Raw genomic sequence first — 23,251 nt, 5'->3', positions numbered from 1 at the left:
TTTGTTCCAAACAAATATTATCAATAACTGGTTTCACTGTTGCTCGAATAATTATATCACAAACTCTTGATTTATGTTCCAAGCAACAAAATAATGGATTTTGGTCCAAAGAAGAATGGAGCAGATTACATATTTGTTGACATGTCTTTTTGGAGTTTAAAAACGGCAACATTTGTTGAGTGACGTCAGCCACTTCCTTCACAATGCCTACGAAATATGCATTGGGATAGGTTAATCCACCTCGATCCTGTAACAGGAAGAGTCTTAATAGCGGACCAGTAACCTCTTTGGACAACAGCGGCGCAAGGCAGCTGTCGCAATGAAATTTGTCGTCTAATTTCTTTAAAATGTAGCCAGCCAAAAAGGCCACAGATACCGATGAAATGTTTGCACAGGGTTCAATTAATTTACTTAGGTTTTGTATTAATACAGTTGGCCGTCGCTCATTGGATCGAATTACCTCTATCAACCTGCGCTATCCTAAAGCGGTAAGTGCTCTACCAATATTGTTCCCCGCTAATGTGCATGTGTTAATTCGTCATCTCTGCGTCACCTACAGCGTCTTCGAAGTGCAAATCTACAACCTCTGGGGCTCTTCGAGCACCCATTTACAAAAAAGCCGTAACATGCCCAACATTTTCAACAGTTGTAGTAGTTAAATTATTTACTTACTTTTGTGAGTTTACGCTGTACCCTTTGAATAAAACGTCGTGAAAGGAATTTTTAGAAATAATTTTCTGACTAATCGGTTGCAAAAGATCAAGAGGCGCTTGAAGCAAGCCCTGACAAATTTGTTAGCGGTGCCAGCGGAGATCTCCGAGTACCGTCATGGACACTCGCGTAACCTCGTTTTCCGCAATTGTCAAAATGGCACTACCAAAAGTGCCAAAGTCAAAGCAATCATGGATTAAACAGTTCATTTAAAATCCAGTTATACTATTTCCAGCGATAGATTGGAAAATTTTGAATTCACAATCGCCAACCGGAGAATCCAAAATATACTAACATTATACGCTTAAAGCAGTTAAAGAGTTGTAGTTTAAGTTGGCAACCAACGTTCCTTTTCCCGCGCAACGAATTTCGTACGCCTCTATGCCTGCGCCAGTCGGTCGGTTTCGTTTAACCTGTGTTTTTTGCGTTTAGTGTTTGTGTTTTTTTACTTGTTTTGATTTGTTAGGTATGATATTATAGACCTTTGTGCTGTTTTTTGTATATTGGCTGAAGTTTGGACATTTTAGGTTACGTTGTTTGTGTCAAAAAACGTTTCATATGGACCCCATGGAAGACATTACAAATAAAATTCATAATTACGCAAGAGTGAGTTGTTGATTTATTCTGTGCAATCATTATATACCATTATATTTTGTAGCCCTCTTCAACCCGGTGCAGTATGACTGTTATTGACAACATCGTGGCACAGAAAATGATTGTCAATGCGTATTCATTTTTCAAGAAGGAAAATTTTTAATTTAAGATGCCCTAGAGAGGTTGTTACTTCAATATAAAGTACGTAATGTTATTCAAAGTGTATGTTCCAGTATAGATAATATTGTCTGTTGGAAATAAATTGTGCTATTATTAAAAGTAATTTTACGTAGTTCAACATTATTTTCAAATCTCCTTATATTTCAAATAAAGCGCCTTTGGCACTACTTTTTATAGCGGTCTATTTGGTGACTTTTCTGTCAGCTAATCTATCGGTGGAAATACTATAGTATCAAGTGGTACACGGTATTCGTATTTTGGGTTGCGTAAAAATAATTTTCAGAAGTAATTTTCTCGTGACTAACCCTGTATATATATATATGTTGGTAAATTTAAGTGTTCGGTAAAAAATGGTAACACAATTGATGGCATAATTAAATGCGCCGTACTTCCACCACAAAATCTCTGGAGAAATGAGCAGAAATCCAACATACAGTATTCAAATATTCCTTGATTTATACTTCGTTTTTTTCAAAAACATCACGAATCCAAATTGGCGTTTTTTGACTGTTGCACGTGTTTGACAATTACAATTTCATTACTTTGAAAGGTTAAAAAAATACCGAGATTTTTATTTACTAATGATGAAAAAACGGTGTAACGGGTTTTTTCCCTCTCCGGTGCGGGGGTAGTCGGTCGGATACGGTAATTCCCAGAAAACACTAGCGATATGAAAATATTTATTTAACACACGAAACATACAACCATAAGGAACTCAAGCATACAATCTAGGTATAAACGGTGGACGGCAGTTGTGGGGCGGCACGCCGCAGTTAATGTCGAGCAGCGCTAGGTTGGGTCGGTAATCCTCCGGTTAATGCCTGGAACCGGAACGGAATATCCCCCGGTTAATGCTTGGGAGACTGTCGGTCGGAACGGTAATCCTCCGGGTGATGCATGTAGGCGGAGCGGAATATCCCCCGGTTGATGCCTGTGGGATGAGAGTCGGAACGGGAATTCCCCGGTTGATGCCTAGGGGACGATCGGTCGGAACGGGAATCCTCCAGTCGATGCCTGAAGGCGGAGCAAATATCCCCCGGTTGATGCCTTGGGGATGTTGGGGTGTCCTACGGTTAAGGGTGGCGTCTGGTTCGGTTTCGCCCAATACTAAATACATTGAAAACATCGTCGTAGTTTCCGGAATTGCATTTTTAAAATACTGAAATCTCCAACCAAGTCAGAATCTAAGTAAACCTGCATTCTGCTACCGCATCACAGGTCGTTTAATGCCGATTTCTCGTTTCAATAGATTTTGACTTTTCGCGAGTTATTTACCTCAGTCGTGGATTTTTTAATATTATAAATGGTATCAAAAGAAAGCTGACACTTTTCCCCAGGGGACCTCCTATCTCAGAATGCAAAAAACTTCAGCACTTCGTCAAAAAATGCATCAATGTGCCGGTTAAAATGTGATGTAAAAGTTGTTCAACTTTATAATTTTTTTTGTAAAAACTGCATACTAGATATGAATATAAATATGGAGGTCCCCTGGACTGAAGTTTGTTAATTCGAAATATAATTTTTTTAAAGCGATATATCTCATATTTTTAAAATGCAACTCCGGAAACCGCAACGATGTTTTCAATGTATTTAGTATAGGGCTAAACCGAACCAGACGCCAGCCTTAATGCCTGGACGGCGGAAAGGTAGAGGGAGGGGCAGACCGCACCGCTTAATCCCGAGGCACACTTTTCTGGGGAAATCGGAACGAATTTAAAGCCGGTCTTATCGTCACGTCACGCGACATCAGTCGTGGCCGGCTGTAGGAAAAGGGGCGCAACGTCACAACAAATATGATACTAGTTTACGCAGGATGTCGCAAAAACGCGTTAGCTGTAAGAAGGCTATATGCTCGACGCTAGCCTCTATGCAGAATTCCAACAGAGCAGATTTTTAAAATACTAGAAAAATGTTTAAGGCAAAACAGGTCCCTAAGTAAACGACGAACTGTTCGGTCTGCAACAAGTGTTGACAACGAAATCAGAGTTTTGGCCAGCGTTGCCGAAAATCTCCACATTGGTCAAAAGGCAGATTTTGAAGAGGAACAAATTTCATCCCTATCATGTGCACATGGTTCACGAGCTACGAGAGGTTGATTGCCCTCGAAGTTTGCAGTTTTGCCAAATTGTTAGAAAACAACTTGCTACCGATCCTGGTTTTGTCTCTGTCTTATTTAGCGATGAGGCAAAATTTAGTAACAACGGCAATGTTAACACACATAATCTACAGCTACACTACTACGCACACTAATACTGGGCAGCAGAATTATAGGACCCTATTTTTATCGAGAAAACTTGAATGGCGAAAATTATTTGAATTTTTTGAACAGATACTTAGAACTAGGGTTCGCAAATTTAGCCCTTCAGATCTGGCGACATTTTTGGTTCCAGCATTGACGGAGCGCCTCCGCACAATTATCATCGAGTTCATCGATAGTTGACCAGAGAATTTGGTAACCATTGGATTGGCAAAAGCTCTGTTAGTTCTTGGCCTGTCAGAAGCCCTGACTTGACCGCCTTGAATTATTTTTTGTGGGAACCATCAAAGAAAGGGTTTATCAAACCCCCTTTGAAAATATGGATGAGCTGCAAAGACGAATAGTAGAAACGTGTGCATTAGTTAGTCCAAAAATGTTGGAACGTGTGCGGCACTCATTTATGGTTAGAATAGATGCATGTCAGCGAAACGGTGGGGAGCACACGAAACATTTGTTATGATTATAAACTTTATTTTCTTAATCAATCGTTTCGTTACATTTAATAAAAATTAAATCTTTAATGTGATGCATTTTACTGAAACGAGTTGCTTCGTGGATTGAATTTGAAATGTTATATTATGTTTCATATTGACATTGTAAATGAGACGTATCACTACTAGGATTTGTGTTCTTTTTAAAATTAAGAACTGAATCACGGAATAAGGGACTAATGTATTTTCAGTTATAATATAACAAGTGATATGATTATTATCGATAATATTTCGAGTGAAACCGAGCTGCAGATTCAACGAGTGCGAAGCACGAGTTGAATGTGCTGCTTCGGTTTCACGAGCCATATCTTCGATTATTAATCATATCACGAGTTATATTCAACATGAGAATATAATGAATGAACACATTTTTTGATACCAGAATTGATTTCGTCGTTTTGGGCTTGCCCCCAACGTTGGCAAGCCATAATAGACAAAAAAATTTATGAAATTCTAAAATTTGTCAAATTTGACAGTTTTTAAATTTAGGTAGCAACAGACCACAATAAGGCAATAAAATTATTATCGCTGTGATAGACATGTAACTAAGGGCATGGACAAATTCTATTGGAAGAAATGGGGTCATGTGATCCATGAATTATATTCTCATCATACTAAATTGGTCATTACTTAAGCTGAATAATCCTGTATATTTTGTTTTTATATTTATTTATTTGCATTGTTATAATTATTCCTAATATTAAACCATTATTTACAACTTATTTCATCCAAAATACTGTTATAAGTATATTTATTTGTTTATTTATCTATATATTTCATATTAATATACACCTTTATATCTATGAATGAGTTCTGATATACAAGGACATTTTTTAACTCTGAACATACGCCATAAATTACATACCGTGTGGTTTTTTTTCTCTGAACATAGGATAATTAATGTTAAGTTGGTTGCATACCTGCTTGTAATGGATTGACTTGGTCTTTTAAAAACTGAACATAAAATCTGATCGAGATTTGGGTAATGCCAACGATATTGCCATTGTTGACATTTGGCACTGTCTTCATGTTAAGGGTGCCCAGTAGCAGACCGAAAAATGAGCTGAATAAGAATTTCATTTTACGGGCGTAATTTCAACTTTGAAAAAAAGATCGACATTTCAATTGATAGATTATGTCTAAATCTCTGGGGAAGACACAATATTTTTTAAAATAAGTGGTTGTTTAGTGTATAATTAATCGTTCATTCTTCGAAGGAAATTTCATTTTTAAACGAGGAGAGAGCATTTTTTGCTTCAACTTTTATATCAGTGCAAAGACAACATTGAGCTCTATGGGGAAGACCCGGTCATTTTTGTTTAAAATTTATATTTATCAAAATATTTGCTTTTTAAAAAAATACTGAATAATGAAAATAAAGTGAAACTAGGCAACCCTATTTACAAAGATCCGTTTCAATAAATAGCTGAGTTTTACACAGTAGGGAGCCTTTCCGACCGACCCTTTCAGGTACTTTAGGTCATAAAACCACTTATTTACCTGAACAATCATATTTATTTAAATTTAATTTTTTGATACTCTTTTCCGCACCACCTATGAGGTAGAGTATTATAGGCACGTTTTTTACGTGATATCTCCAGTAAACCTATTCCAATATTACTATTTATTCCTGTGTGTGTTTATACTAGAAGGGCAAAAGATTTATATGAACTAAACATGACGCGAATGCAAATAAAAAATTTTAATTGTACAATTTTTTCTTTACAATTTGTCTAATGGGTTGACTTGTTTAATAACGAGAATCTACTTTCTCCGGAAGTAAGGCATATAAATAAAATTTTTCTAGGGCTCTATCATATTATTTTCCCAAAATTTTTCATCTCGTTGAATTAAGCATTATTTAAATTGGACATTTTATATATTTCTACGATAGCGTTTTTGTTTATTAAGCCGTCTGGCGATGCCGCTAAAAATGTACAAACCGCATTGTCTTATTGTCACTTTGGTGTTACTGCAAAATGCTTCAGTTGCCCTTGTTTCATTTTCTATGCAAAGATTTTGGGAGAGTACATGCTGAACTAGATTTGCAGGGATGTAAAATGTTTTTCACAGTACAGTAGGATTAGCCGTGTTACTTGTTCTCTCATTTTGCAAATTTTACCAAAATAACGTTCGGTTAGTCTAAAGGATTTTTCTGCGCACCATTCTGGATTACTGCGTTCGTCAATTGTGTTTTGTTCGATTAAAAAGACATCAACGTTTGACAGTTTTTTGAGAAATACTTTTTGCGCTGTGACATATCAGGTATTTCAACTGCTTCGTTAGATACATCGTCGCCCGAGAACTTATAAGGTCGATTTATAAACTTGACGCTGACGTTGCTGTTCGCCGTTGACGTTGCCGTTGGAAGATAAATATACAGCAAAGGTATGCGTTGTTTATATCATCCGTTGACGTTGCCGTTGGAAGTTGGCGCGCCGTTGGGATGACGTTCGAGATGACCAACTTTTATCTTTCGCCGTTACGTTGCCGTTGACGTTGGGTTTTCAACCAATCAAATTGAGGTGGTGTGCAGTGCTGTCAACTTGAAAGAAAATTCCCTGAAGTAGGCGGGACCTTTTTCTGGTTGACAGCACTAATTCCACGAAAATCAAATTTCAAAATCAAATAATGAGGCTGCGTAAACCACAAAAGATAGCCGAGAGAACCTAATAAGTACTTTTGTCGCATTTTGGTTGACTTCATTTCACTTAAAACAATAAACTCGTTCGAAAGTACGCAATGTTGACGTGAAAACGTAACCTCACAATTGGATTTGACAGCTGCGGCCTGTGCGAACGGCAACTGCCAACGGAGTTTATAAATGACAATTTTCAGCTCTAGCAGCAACGTCAGCGGGAATAACAACTGCAGCGGCAACTTCAACGTCAACAGCAAGTTTATAAATCCCACTATATGATCCACAGACCGGAGCGCGCTCAGGCCAATGTCGACTCTGTAAGCCTCCAGAAATTCTGCGGGAAATAATTATTATTTAGATGCTTTTGTTTACACACATCTCACATGTTTCACTCGATTTTGACACGCAACTATTTTTTTGTTTAACTAAGAATTAATACTTTCATTGCGTTTGATACTAACATTCTAAATTAGCAATGCTGGAACCGTAATCATGCAATAGATTTTTTTGGGAAAGTACAGTTATTTTTATGTTTTAGCAGCAATGTGTTCTACTTTCTATTAATTTTTACATATTTTTAGTCACAATTTTGGTAGTTATTTTTTACTTTTATTTTTAGAAATAATAAATAGTTCAAACATGAAAAAATAAAAAAAAAAAAAATAAAAATTGGAAAATCTAAAATTTAAAAATCGAGAAATTGAACAATCGTATAATTGAAAAATCGAAACATCGAAAACTGGAAAATCGAAAGATTAAAAAAAAATCGAAAATCAGAAATTTAATGAATTCCGAAAATTGAAAAACTAAAATATGCATAGAAAAACTGAAAACTCGAGAAATCGAAAAATCTAGAATTTTAAAAATTGAAAAATTAAAATATCTAAAAGTTGAAAAATTGCGAAATCGTATCATTGAAACATCGGACCATTGAGAAATCGAAAAATAAAAAAATGGAGAAATCGAAAATTTGAAGAATGGAAAAATTGAAAATGTCAAAAATTAAAATACTGAAAAATTGAAACATCAAAAGTTGAAAAATCGAAAAACCGAAAAGCCGAAAAATCTCAATGTATTTATAAACCACAAGTTCAGGATTATGCTACTAAAAAATTGATAACGTCATCTCGAAATTTTGCCGAATAAATTGTACTAAAAATGTGCAAAATATGATGAGTTTTTACTTGTAATTTATCATTGCATTCATATTTTTTAGATTTGCTTATATACCTAGGTGGCTCAAAAAAAGTAATGAATGAGTAAATTTATTCTATTAATTAAATCAGGAACAACTCACTCCATTTTCCCAGAAATTTTTGGAAAACTGTTATTTTTGATCTAATCCACATTGATTTACGTGTCCTTGCACAATGTTGATGATTTCATCACAAAATTGTGTACCTAAAGTAAAAGTTTAACTCGAAAATGCTGGATATGTTTCATTGTATTTTAGATGCGAGGGAAGTTCTGTCGAAACAACTTTCCACCAATTTTTTTTGCTGTTATATTTGAACATAAACAGTTTATTTTATATATTTTTAAAACATTATGAAGAAAATAAAAAGTTGTGTTAGACTGAACCTTGTGGGTTTCTCAATCTATTTTCCGCAGCATTTTAAACTTTCAACTCAATTTATTTCAAAATACATACAAATGGATTTCGATGGTTATTTCCCTGTACCCTTCATTTGAAAATAAATAAGCTTATCTGGTGTTGTTTACCGATTTGCATTTTATCTCTCGTGTTTTTGGGTCGGTACCTGCGGTGGATTGGTACTTTGGGTTGCATAGTTACAAAAAATAATTCTCCTCACTGAAACCGATTTTGCGGACGACGACTGGGGACCCTTAAGGTATTGTAATAAGTACAAGTTTAAAGAACAGAAAATTTACGTTATTGACCTTTTTAAACAATTTCGTCAGAAATTTTAATGGAAATGTCATCGTTGACTTGGGTCTACTCGCTTATTCCTGAATTATTACGAATCTTATGTTCAGTTTTTAAAAGTCCAAATCAATCCATTGGAGGATGAATATGCAACCCACCATACATGAATTATCCTAGGTTCAGAGAAAAAAAAAACCTCACAGTATGTTCAACCTGACAAAACCACATCCATGTATTGGAGATATGCAACCAATATTACATCAAACTACGTCATAATTAAAAAAATATATTTAAAACTTGTCAACTTATCAAAACATAATTTGGAAATTTGAAAAATATATAAATAGAAGAAAAAATACAAATATTAAATTGGTACTATCACCATGCAAGCACTCGTACGTGATATTTTTTTGGTCAATTTTTCTTTAAGGGAATGTACGTAAAGAAGAAATTAATTATTGTGAAATTTATTAACTAGGTAATAGACACAAGTAAACAAGAATTATTAAGCAAAGTCATTGGCTCAAAAAATTTCGTGTAAACAATGAGTTATTATTATAGTTGAATGTGGGAGAGCTCCATCCATTTGAAACCAAACATCATTAATAATTAAGTTTTGAATTTACGACACTATGAAGTTACGAAGCAGTCTTAAAAAGGAATTCAAATTTCCGTCAATAACAAATGTACCAATTAAGGTTTGGTTTATAATTTCTATCCACAGATTAACCCTATGGTTATTTCCAGATTTTGCAGACGGGATTAGTATTCGACCAATATCTGGAAAGAACGGAAAAGGATATGAAAGGATAAGAGAATCAATATTGACTTTACCATCTAGTGAAAATGATGCTTCATCTGTAAATACGATGTTTTGTAAAATGTTTTCATTATTATTTATTAAATTAAAAAGTATTTCGCAAAAATCCGTCCTTTTAATTTTATTTTCTGGACGTCGTTGTTGGTGATTTGTGAATTTATAAGGTTTGTATTTAAACTGTTTTAAACTTTGAGAATTGTAGACCGAGAAACTCCAAAGTAGTTGCTTGTCATGGTTAACGAAGACATCGGATTCTCTTTGGCATCTCATAATCGTCCCCAATTTTTAAATAATTACGCCAGACAATAATATACATATCCTGTTCAAGAATCTTCTAATAACCCCTATAAAATTCAACAATCACATGTTTTCCAAAAAAATCAACTATAATTTTCGAGGTAACCCATTACATTAATGTAACTACAAATCTAAACCTGCCAAGATAGAAATTTTCAGAAATTCTCAAGTATTTCCAAGACCAAAAAATGCATATAGGCCAACTCGTCAAATTCCAATAGAAAAACCAATACCAATATCTATCACTCTAGAACCCCCACTATTAAGCAATCGTCAAATCCCAGATTATCAAGACCACAAAATTTCATTTCCATAGAACTTTATTTTGTTCAAAATAATTCCCGAGAGAACGAAAATAGTTCCTATAATGCAAATGATGAGCAACAAACAGAACAAGGAGCATGTTATTTCACTACAAATAGTGATAATGATAGTCTTGCTGATGATGTTAATCAAACAAACCCTCAGTATCAACCAGATGATGAACTTTCATACAAAATCAATTTCGATCATCAGCTAACTAATAATGAAGATACTGAAACAAATACTGAGTCAAATTTTCAAATAAACAGCCAGCTTTGCGCTACGAGATAACATATATAAATATAACCCACTGAAATAATTGATTTGACGTCATCACAAAATTGTGTACATTCGAAACTCATTTGAAACATACGCGTAGCACGGTTCTTTACATTTACTTTAACATTCCAGACATGTGTTTATTTCAACGTATAGGGGTTCTCATAAAAAATTCGCAACATAAAATTTTATATATTTTCGAAAATGCTGGAATCGATTACAATACTTCGTTAGCACACGCTCGAGAAGTAAACTTTGTTCGAAGTTTATTTCGACAAAACTTCCCTCGCTCCTGAAACAGATCCCGCTTCTTGGAAAAATTAATTAATAATATTAATGAGAATGAGATTCAAACCTCAGCACTGCAGACCTTACTCCAACGCTTGGAAAGCAGAAAATATCACCTCGTGGCGCTCCAACCCCACGCAGCTACAAGGCAGTTGTTCGCACACGCGCGAGATATCGGCTTTATACAACACGCCGTGAATATTGCAGAAACAGTTTTGTAAAGTAATTGTGATTAAAAGTAAATGCGGATTCATAGGCTACAAGTGTAGGAGCATATGATTTTATTAAATTAAAAAAAATACATTGATAAAAATTTTAATGGCATCACGATCACATTGTTGGTGGGGATGATTAAGACAAATTTGGGTTAGCGTTTAACCATCTACATGGATATGCTGAATATACATACAAAATTTGACAACAATAGGTCCGGTAATTTCGGAGATTACGTGTCTAAATCAGATATACAGACGGAAACGGAAGACTAATTTTTTCGTGGCGTAAGGGTCATGAAACCTCGAGAAAACATAAAAATGGCCATTCGTCCGATGGACTCGATTATTACACTTCCTTAGCTTACGCTCAGCCATGAAATGAAAAGATTAAAAGTAATTCACAATTTCTGGAATATTATAGCCAATTTATAAAAAAACTTTGCAAAAATAACAAAACCTTTCAGGAAATGTATGTCATATTGCGCAATGATCCCATCCTTCAATACCCTAATTTTGACAAACCATTCAATTTGACCATAGATGTGTCAAACGTCGTAATCGGTGTTGTACTAAGCCAGGGAAAAATAGGAAACGATCTACCTCTCGGTAATGTTTCGATAATATGGAATCCGGCTGACTGAAATTATGGCACTATGGAAAAATAATTGTAGAACAGATAATTTTGTATTGTCAAAATTTGATAAGATTGTTAGATAACATTAAAGATGCAACCATGTTCGGGACACCTGTATATTGGACCAATTTTAATGTAATACATAGTTATAATCAGACTGTTATACTGGAAGTTAGTTCTTGACAATTTTTTTTTTAAGAATTGTTTGTTAAAACAATGAAAACGTAAAATATGTTGACCTATGGTGTGCTGGATTCGCGCAAATTTGTTTTAAATCTGCCAGCGTAAATCTGTTTCACAAAACACATCACGATAAAATGTAAAACAGGAAGAAACTAGATTTAATAAAAACAAACGCGGGGCTTTGGAGATTAAATATTAAAGTAACGCATAGATTTACTTACATTAACTTTATCGCTCATCCCCTTAAGACGCTGGATGAATTCAGTTGTCGAGCGGGCTCTCTCTGACAATTGTTGCAAATTATGAGATAATTCAGTCTGAAAATAAAAAATAAAACCCAATTAACCTCATACGTACGTCAGATATAAACTCGAATTAGAGTTTATAATTATAGCATTACATTTTTTAAATAAACATCTAGAAAATTAAAAAAATACCATTTTTACTTCCCGGGCTAAGGAAAGTATTGCAATTGACTCTCTAATTTTATCTTTTCTTGCAGGTTGTTGACTATAACATAGACACCGGTTTCACATTTCAGTTTTTGTCTGTCGACAATTTTATTTGACTAATAATCTTGGACACTACCAACCTGATTCGTCTTAATTACTTTTTTCGCCTCCACTGGCACAATAAAAGGCTACGATTTAAAGAAACAGTAAAATATTAGTTTCGGTCAGTATGAAAATACAAATTGTATGTTCAATAACCCATTAGCGGATAAAATATAAACAGTAAATGCGAACGGTGAATAACATATCTAGAAATAGGTGGCTCTAAGTACTTGACTGAGTGAAAATCCAGTTGGATAATAAAATTAATACATGGACAATTACGCGAAACAGTTGCTAAATCAGAATCAGACTACTAGAAATATTGAGTTAAGTAGTTCCCATACGTATAATTTTATTTACCTTAAATTAAGCAGTTAGTAAAATAAACAAAATGTATTTAAACAAATGGTCATTTCCTACTAAAATATTTTAAAGCTGTCGCGGTACTCACAAGAACTGATGTGAGAGAAGCGCTCGAGAGCGGAACTTGAGCCATTATTATTTTTGACAATTTTAAATCTTTTTAAATTTGTATCAATTTTAATTTTACAGTTTTCACAACTGACTGAAATTTCTAGTATTTTTTTTAATGTAATGTGGATCTAGTAGTTTTTTTAATGTAATGCGGATTATGAAATAGAGAACATATTTTGCCACTGGTGCAAGCAATTAATTTTATATGGATACGCGTCAAAATAGATAATAATCTTCCAGGTCCGAATGGAATTGCGGCTCTCTGCGCGCTCTGCTCGTCGTAGACGGCAGTGACCGTAAATGCAGACGAGGCTGGGAGTGAGGATGATGTAAGCCCTGCCAAGCGTAATAATTTGGCGAGAAGGGGGTAGGATTGCGTAAGCCTTGTCAAGCACAATCCTACATAAGAAAAGGGATAGGATTGCGTAAGCTCTGTCCAGCACAATCCTAAGTCGGGGAAGGGGGTTGGAGTTGTGTTAGTCCAGATTTATTCAGCGATATTTTGAGGTGACAATAACTTCAAAACGTCTGCAAGAATTCAAAGTATTCAATTTTGCAATTCTTGATTTCATCAATAAAATAAATTGACTACGTCATTCATTTTTTTGAAACACCTCGTATTAGCAAATCTAAATAATATTAATGCAGGGATAAATCACAAGTATAGACTCATCATTAGACAGGATTAATTGGGCAAAATTTTGAGCTGACGTCATCAATTTTTTCGAAGGGATAAGCAAATATATTTTGATTAAATTTTATTATGCTTAATATAACAATAAAACATCTGCAAGATTTAAAAGCATTCACTTTTGCAGATTTAAAATTAAATTGCAAAATGTTGTTTAATTTTTGATTTTTTTCCAAAAATGTGGACGTTTCTGGTAAAAACTCAACATGGAGTCAGAAACTGCATGTGTAGGACTGTGTCATTTTATACAATTTAAAACCCAGGTATGGGGATGTTTAGACAAATTTTGCTTAACGTTTTACCATGTACCTGATATTCCTAATATAAATATAAAATTTGACAACAATCGGCCCAGTCTGTCTAATAAAAATCGGGACGGCAGAATAGACGGACAGACGGACAGACAGACAAACGGAAAAGTAGAGAGTCGGCCGACGGACTCAAGAAGTAAAAACTGAAAGAAAATCTTGGTCAACTGACCACCAGTTCCTGGTAGTTGCCTTGGACGCTCCCGACCTCGCACCGCTGCTCAATCAGCACAGGCTCAGCTTTGAGTCGCAAATTATAATAGTTTAAAATGTATGAGCACAAGCCGAGGTGTAAAAATTTTACCGGCTAGAGGTTTTCAAGTGAGGAACAAATAAAATATTTAAAAAGTCAAAGCCATAAATGCACTATATTTCCAAAGCCAATATAGCTACAGCTGGCCATTTATCAGTGGTGTTGAAAAAGTCTGGATGTGAGTCGATCATCCCCACATTAATCTTAATATTGGCTGGAAATTTTTCCAAACTCTTCGGCTTATTACACAGAAATTTGTTTGTGCATGTGTTTCAAAAACAGCCTGTATATTCAACAAATTTCCACAAACAAACAACCGACAAAAAATAGACAGGATACAACTAATTGAACACTGCGTGTTTGTTTTCTACAAATTGTGAAATACAAGGAAATATGAAGTTATATATCCGTCAAAATGACTTGGCTATCGGTTAGTAACTGGAATTGAACTTGCATTAATTCAGTACGTAATTAATAAAGGAGTCAAAAATAGCAACTAGTGTTATTTTTGGAGCGGTGATACCAAATGACGAAAGCGCAGAGCACTATTGGCTGCTGTCCCAGTCAGAACTTAAACCACAGCACATTCATAGTCTCTGTATTTTCGTTCATGAGTTAAGTTTGTATCATTGTACATTTCCATTTGTTAGACTAGTAATAATGGCATAATCTGCAAAAAATTATTCATAAACACCGTGTGATATAAAAGTTCAAATCGCTAGAAGATTCTTTAGAGTGAATTCGTTCGTAAAAGATTGACAATTCATTATTTGTAAGGTAAGACACCATCATGTAAGCATACAAAATAACGATAAACATTGAAAGGAAACAATAGTATTCAGAGAGAAAAACCCATTCACACACGAACTAAAAATAAGTGACCTTAAAGCGTTTATATTACTACAGGATTAAGTTGGAGCAAATAACATGAATGAAAGGTTAATAATTCTACACGAACACACCCAGAAAAAGTTCTGTCACTAGGTTATTACAGTTTCCCCAATTTTAATTCGGGTTTATGATGTGTAAAAGTTAACTTACGTCAGTCGCAATAGATAATTCCTGCCGGTGATGGGTCAGTTATAAATAAGGATTTAACCATTATACAATATAGGGGTAACGATATGGTTAAATCCTTATTTATGTCCCATCACCGGCAGTAGTAATCTATTGTTAAGGAGGTTAACTTTTACACAATGGGGTACTATCATAAGACCGAATTAGATCTGGGGAAACTATACCTAAAGCGGTTACAATTCGTCAATTTTGTTTCAAAAACTACTGGATGTAATATAAAAAAACTTTGATTTGTGTTTGCCAGTTGTATTTACACATTGCTGTACAGAGCAGATAATTCTCTACAAGTTTCTTCCAATGCATGTTTTTGCATGATTAACCATTTTCGAGATACAGTGCGGAGAGTGGGAGCGTGCATCCATTTGTAGAATAAGAGCATTAGTCAGATGTCTTACATACAGTTAATTATATGATAAAAATATTATTATACATAAATGTGAACAAATTCTTTATTTATAACAAATATTGTTTATAATTAAAAAGTACAGTGAAATTATAACTATAAATTCTATGTTAATGGAATTAAATATTTGAAACATCGTAAGTAACAATAGAAACATTTTGAAGATTACGTTTCAAAAGGCAGAAGTGCTTGGAATGAATTATACCTATCTATATTTTATTTTTGCACGCCTTCAGTGGATATGATAACATCTGCACTGTTCAACAAAGCAAAATTGCAAATTATGAAAATGTTCAAAAACACTCCGATTTCTATCAATCAGTTCGAATATTTCAACTGAACAACTGACCGCCAAATGTATTATTTGAAAATGAAATACATGTTTTTTAGCAATGGTCCAAATTCCGAACACTGTATTAACAATTTTGGGTACACACAATTAATCAAGACTTGCAATTACCATCTCTTCCACCTAGAAGTGCAACAGTTCGTCAGCATATCTATCGACCCTACTTCCAGATCCAAACTTAGTTAGGGAAAGATGTAAAATCTGAAAATTGGGGGTGAGTTTTAAAGGAGGTCCTGAAGATGACAGCGACATTATTCCCACCAGTACCCAACAAACTATTGAGTCGAATCTTCTGCAATTGCAAAATAGGTTGTGACGCGAATTGTGGATGTAGGAAAGAAGGGTTTCAATCCTCCCTAGTTTGTCACGGACAAGCATGCTTCAGCGCGGCATCAATGATTTTGATACAGACAATGAATTTGTTCCTGGGGTCTTTGAGCTTTTAAAGTCCAATGTGACGGAAAACGAGGATCATGATAATGAGCTGGAAATTGAATTTGGGCGACCAGAAGCAGAGGACGACGAAGATAAAACATTTTTGAGACGCATTCCTTCTGGTGACGATATAAAGAGATGAACGGAATAGCTTCTGATACCATTTACCAGGTGGTTGTATACCCAATTACATCACTACAATGAACTAGGTCTATCGGGAATAGCATGCCTAGAAAAAAAAAACGCGCCTTACGTTATATTTCAAAGGTGGTCCGGAAATGAATGCATTATTTTGTTATTTATATTATAATATAACTAATATTTATGAGTATCTATTATAAATAAACAATTTGTTAAATTTGTCAATAATAACAACATTTTTATCATATAATTAAATTCATAAAGTGGACGATGCTCTGGTGCCGTAGTTTAGATAGCATACTATATTGTATAAAAGGATGCGCGCTTCCATAGTACGGAGACTATGTCTCCAAAACGGTTAATCTTGCAAAAAAAGCATTTAACTGATCTTGTAGAGAACTGTATCCTCTACAAGTTTTGTAACAACCTCCAATGATATATGTTACGTCCCAACGCATATTCGTCTCAGAGCAAAGAACTCTATTGCCTGCTACTGTTATCAACCCTGCCGAAGTGACCTCTAACCCTAATGCGAACGCACGCATTATCACTGGCCTACTACTAGATGCAACGCACATTCGTCTTAGAGCAACGAACTTTCTTTGTTTCGTACTCGTTATCAACCCTCGACCTTTGGTTGACCTGTAATTGTGATGCAAGCTCTTACATCAGCCCATGTGCAGCTTATCTTCGCCAAAGGAGGTCAAATCTCCGTATATAAGGGAGAAGAACAGGCAGAAGATTCATTCAAGTAGTCGACACATTAGAACATTCAATTCGAGTCGTGGTCTGCAGTCAAAAGTCTCAAGTCGTACCGTATCGCCGTTCCCGTCTTATCATAAAATATTTTACTTTTATATTTTGTCCGGACTTAGAAAAGTCTAACGTTATTTTATTATATTTGGACTTAGAATAGTTTCACGTATCTTAGTGTTCAAGTCTTGTAATCATCATATTTAATAACATAGAATAAAAATTGTTAATGTTTATTCGTAACGACCATCTGGATCGTTAAATAACTAAGTATATGAGACGTAGGAAGCGAGATGTTTAAAAAACGGATTTTCGTGATCTTTGACCTTTAATATCTTGGCTGGCGGAAATGATTGAGTTTTAGCTTTGTATTTTTCATTCCGAGGTTTGATTGGACTATGGAAACGGTCCGCCAAAAGTCGCGGGAAGTCTGTCAGTGCACTCCAAAACAACCTCAAAAGTGGCAATCGCGATCTTTCTAGAAGAAGCTGTTTGAATAACGAACACAGTCGGAAGCAGTCTAGTCTAGTCTAGTCTAGTCTAATCCAGCGGAGTCGATAAATGAGTACGAGCTAAGTTGAATCAGAATTATTTGCTGTTATATTTTCGCTGTGTAGTTGTTGATCGTATAAATTTGTACTGCTGAGGAATAAATTGTTGAGTTTTACCCACACCGATTTAATAACCCTAAATCGTAACACTATCAACCGATTAATTCTACAACCGCCTCACGGACAACGTTTGATTTTTGTATGCTTACACACATGATACTTATTTCACAACTCGCAATTCAATTTCCTGCAATTTTACTCTTTCCATATTCAAGAACTAAATGGAAATAATGAAAAATTTACGAATATTTTAAAAGCGTTTTGCATTCTCCAACATTTTCCTTACAAAATTATGTCACGATCAATGCAAGAATTTTACTGAATCAAAACATAAATTAGTGAAATTATTTTTGTTTTTCATTAGTTTCATCTTTGTGTAAATAATTATATAATTGATAAACATAATTTTTACAGAAATATCGATTACATTCGAGGAAGTAGACAAGGCTGTGAATACAAAATGGACTGCATGTCGAATTACGATGAAGAAATGGCAGTGAATGATACTTACGACATAAAGTTTGGTAAACGCATTCAAAGGACTGGAAAGATCTTCTCATACACTTTCTGGAGAACTGAAATTTGTAATGAAATATTTTGGAGCGTCCAAGGCAATAATCCGGATGGCTCAGCATGGATTGTCACAAAATACTTCGGACCGCGTGAAGAGGGTAAACGCTTTCAACAAGAGATCATTTTACATCATCCAGTTGAGAAACAAATAAAAATGTACTACATGGCATCTTGCTATGAAGGAATGAACTGTATTAAAATTTCTAGACAAATCATACATCATTTTAAAAATGTGAACAATAGTTTTAATTTTGAATATAGGTTATTAAAACTGAAACGAAAACCATACTCCAAAAGAATATTATTTGAAGACTAATAACAAACGAAACAGTATTTTTCAATAAACTAATCGCCTAAATCAGATAGTTAAATTTTGGTAGATATGAACTTACCTTTCTCTTCTTGAAAGATACTAACCCACAGTACTTTTGAATGTAAGCTTGACATATGAGGTAAAACTTCCTCTCATCAAAATTATATTTGCAAGACATTAAAAATAATCCCAATATGATTGATGAGTTTTCTAAATTATTACTCAAATGAGAGACTTCTTTTCTTTCAGTAAATTCACATGGCCTAAGTTATGTTAATAACAATCAAATTGCGAAAAGCCCCCTTGAAGTATCAAAACACGTTTAAATATATATTAAGCATTTGAAGAAGTGAAAGCGTATGTTTCTACTTAACATAAAACACTCCACTTTACACACTAACTAAATCTTATCTGATTGTATGTGAATAAGTGAACATTATAAAAATGAGTAAAAGTGTAAAAACTATTTTACTAAATGCATGTCAGTACACTGTACATACGAGGGCTACTCTGCAATATTTGAGATACAGGAAAACGCAACGGGCTAAGTTTTGTTTTTTTTTTTATGTTCAAAGTAATCATTTTCAACATCAATGCAACTCTGCAGAAGAATTTTCCACAAATGACAAGCTTCCAGCTATTCACTTTGTCAAAGAGATGCAAAATACTACTACTCAAAATCAATTTCGTCTGAAGAAGAAAAACACCGTAAATCCTTTTCTATTTTAATAAATACCCAAGTCGCATATGGCTAAATCAGGGGAGTAAGGTGGATGTTGCAATAATTTTAATCATATTGTCTTGGGGAAGCATTAAACCTTTAGCAGTGAGTTCGTACAACACTTCTGGCACAAATTTTAAAATTCTTCTGGCAATTCTAACATTTTACACCTTTTGTTTGTTTCGGTGGCTCAAGACAGCGCTTCATAACTAAACCGACTTTTAAACGTTATGAATAACGTTCCTGAATTAATCCAACAAGTCATGGTAAGTCATGGAACGATAGTTATCATCTTATTTCCGCGTTTCTACCACTTTCAGTCGCTCTAACATTTCTAATAACTTAGACATAATGATGACCTAACACTTGCGTACTTACGTGACATTATATATTATAATACTACTTACCTAAAGCCCACTAGTTTCAAGTATCTCAAATATTACAGAATAGCCCTCGTATTTAGAGTCTGAAATGTGAACACTTAAATTATTTCATTAACCATTAATCATTACTATTGCATTGTATAATATAATACTCCAATTTTCCTTATAAATTGTTTATCCATGTTCTAGATTTACATACAAAAAGCATACAACAAATTGCAGCCCATGTAAATAAAAAAAATTTAGGCGCCTGGCATCTTGTTTTTGTTAATCATGTATACAATTATTAACATGATTTTTAATTTTCAGGAAAAATACAATACTTTTTGTCATATAAGTTAACTAAGACCTTCATTTATAATCTGTTTTAGTTCTAACCTATTAAATCTCTAATTACAAACAGCAATGAGGTTCTAAAACCCAAATGGAAGTTCAACGAGTTTCTAAATTTATACCAAAGCTTTTCTCATTTTTATACATTGTTGGAGCAATAATAAAATAAAATCCTTCGAAACAAAAAACCCATAGAAGCTGGAACCCGGTGAACTAATTGTTACTTTTCCCGTTCGTCTCTGGTTAAAATGAGTTGAAATCAAGTTCAAATCTTTACACAGTTTGTACAGTCAACCTTTAGGCTGATTTGCAAACTAAAGTTTGTCCACTCAGCAAAGAGTAAAATTGGTAGAACCATCTTTCTAGGAATTGAGCATTTAATGAAGTTGATAGCCTTGATATGAGTCCTGACAAACGTATATATACCAGGACATTTCTTTAACCCTGAACATTTGAAAAGAAGTATGGGCATAATCCCTATGTTCAGTTTTAACAAACTGGTTGAAGGTTATTTCGACAGAACTTCCCTCGCCTATAAATTACAGTCGAACAAATACCGTTTTTTCAAAAAAGTAACGCGTGGTCAGAAATGACTGCGTCTGTTGGCAATCCTGAATTTTTAGTTGAAATTTATTGACGAATGGTGATATTGGACTCTTCGACAACAACATCCAAAACTTCAGGTTTCAGCTTGAGTACCAGATCTGTATGATGATGGCCGCAATTGTGATCGTGGGTTTGAAAATTTTCGAAATCACGTTGCAGTAAACGTGTGTCCAGCTGGAAGGCCAAACACTGTGAGAATTCACTACCAACTGCGCGTTTGTAATCAAATTACCACGCACTCAATTGTTTTTGTGGCAAAACTAGCGTCAACTGTTTCTCATAAAAACCTCTGTGTAGACGAAAGTGAATTTGCTTTACTGCACTGACCGAGAGTAGGGGATGAGACTGTGATCACTCCTGATGACACGCCGACGCGACCGAAAAACCGCCATTCCGAGAAAAATTTTCCACGGTGTCAACGCGACGAGAACTGAGTTTTTGAAATTTTCAGAAAAGGAGTAAAAGTGGAAGTGCATGAGCAATGTATCACCGTACCGACCCGTAAGCGCCGTCCGAAATCGCCACCATCCTTTTTACGCTCGCAATAAGCCGAGTTCCGATCCAGCCTCTTTCGGTTTACTGCCCCCGTATGAGCCCAGTTTCAGAGTCGCCACCCCCACAGGACCCGGAGCAGCCCCGTTCAGGGAGGGAGAAGCCGTCGCGAGAGAGCAAGAGGAACCACCGTGACCGATATGTTGTTTTTCATTAGCTGTTTTTTTTTTCTTTACCCGTGTAGCAACAAAAACCTTTCATTTTAAATCTTCACGGGAGTATTATTTATTGTTGTCGTGACCGCTCACGAGACTTTCTGGAGATCCGTGTTTCTGGCTGTAGAGAGCAATCCAGGCACTCCCTCTTCGGAAATGGAGCTGGCGCCCAAGCAAACCGCCCCTGTCCAAGGCGTCACCCCCATGACGTGGACGCAAAGATGTCAAATATAAACAAGATACTGCAAGAGCTGAGGTGCGGGTGTTAATAGGTTTCTCCAATTTATAAAATGTATTATTGTAAAATCGAACATTTAAATACTTGAAATTGTCACCTTTCCTTGTTAATTGTTTGTAAATTACATACACGTTTATAAAACCGATGTAAATATGAAATAAAAGAACAGTTAGTCTAACTTGCTGCGACGCAACAAGGAAGTTTGATTTCATAACATAACAAAAAACTGGTGTCAGTGAAGGAATCGAAAGAGCTATTGTAGATTGGTTTATCTGGGCAGATTTCAAGAAACTTCCACGATCAGAAGAAGGTCGAAATATATCTGATTTGGTTTCATGAGCTGCTCCATTGGAAAAGTTCGTCCACAGAACTAAAGAAAAATTATTCCGTATCCAAAATCATCAAGGACTGTCAAACTGTGAGCAGGACGATTTTTTTTTTCGGACTTTGTTCCATACTTGGTTATTACTTGTTAGAACCATCCTCGTACTCATTTCAAAACAATTGTTACAATAATTAACACTTTAGAAAAAGATGTTAGAATCAATCACAGAGAGAGCTGGAAAACTTACAATAAAAATAACTGTAAAATATTTTCAGTAAATGAAAATTTTATAAATTTACCTGAAAGGATCATAATTTGCACAAAAATTTAAGATTAGATCATTTAAATGAAGAATAAATGGAATCAGTACTTAAAATCTGCAACGAATTCAATGATATATTTTGTTTAGACGGAGACACATTAACTAACACCCATGTAATTGAACCATACCAATAATGACATACCAATTGACCCTTTTCCTGTAAGCAAAGTGAGTAGACATTATATAAATTCCAATGATACAGAGTGAGACAACATCGCGCAGGCGAAGTCAGATTTTTAGAGCGCCAAGTTAAAATTAACCAATGAGCGACCGATTACGCATGTGTAGCCGCTTGCATTCTGTCAAAGCGGTTTGTTGTCACAGGCCTTTGCTCTGCTGCCAAAGTGCCGGATACTATTTCCAAGGTGGTGTTGAAGATGCGTGCGCACGGAAAGTCACTATGGAAGTTTTACGATCTTACAGGAAAAGGGTCAATTCTTGTAAAATATATAGATATCCAGTTGCACCTTACAATAGCCCACTTTGGGTTGTTCCAAAGAAAATAGTTGCCTCTAGGGAAAGAAAATTTAAGGTAGTAACAGACTGCTAAACACTATTACTGCGAGTGACGTTTATCGCTTGCCTAGTATTAACGAAATTTTAGATGGTTTAGGTCACTCTAAATACTGTTCTGTTCTTGACCTAGCCTCTGGTTTTAATCAAAATAAAATGGCGAAAAAGGATATATTCCAAAGACAGCATTTTCAACTTCAAATAGTCATTGTGAGTGTACACGTATCTCCTTTGGTTTAAAAACAGCTCATAGTACTTGTCAACGTAGAATTAATGCAGTATTAATTAATGGGTTTAACAGGCTTTCAGCCTTATATGGATGTTATTGTCGTTTATGCAAATTGTTTTCACATTTTTCGCCAGTGTTTTCAAAATTCTATAGTTTTT

General features: G+C 34.9%; 1 protein-coding gene across 2 annotated transcripts in view; it reads right to left on the bottom strand.

Moving 5' to 3' along the window:
• The window catches only part of LOC135137508 (E3 ubiquitin-protein ligase TRIM9), a 60,647-nt gene that overhangs the window by 23,740 nt on the left and 13,656 nt on the right, over nucleotides 1-23,251 (bottom strand). For both annotated transcript variants that reach the window (XM_064067193.1, XM_064067194.1), the window contains exon 2: nucleotides 12,003-12,098. In XM_064067193.1, coding sequence (XP_063923263.1) covers nucleotides 12,003-12,098 — 96 coding nt within the window. The remainder of the gene's footprint in view (nucleotides 1-12,002; nucleotides 12,099-23,251) is intronic.

Source organism: Zophobas morio, unplaced genomic scaffold, assembly GCF_036711695.1.
Source record: "Zophobas morio isolate AGI-343-1 ecotype UQ-CSIRO unplaced genomic scaffold, CSIRO_AGI_Zmor_V1 ptg000029l, whole genome shotgun sequence".
Lineage (NCBI taxonomy): Eukaryota > Metazoa > Arthropoda > Insecta > Coleoptera > Tenebrionidae > Zophobas > Zophobas morio.
Note: the sequence above shows the minus strand (reverse complement) of the source record. Positions and strands in the feature narration are given on the sequence as shown.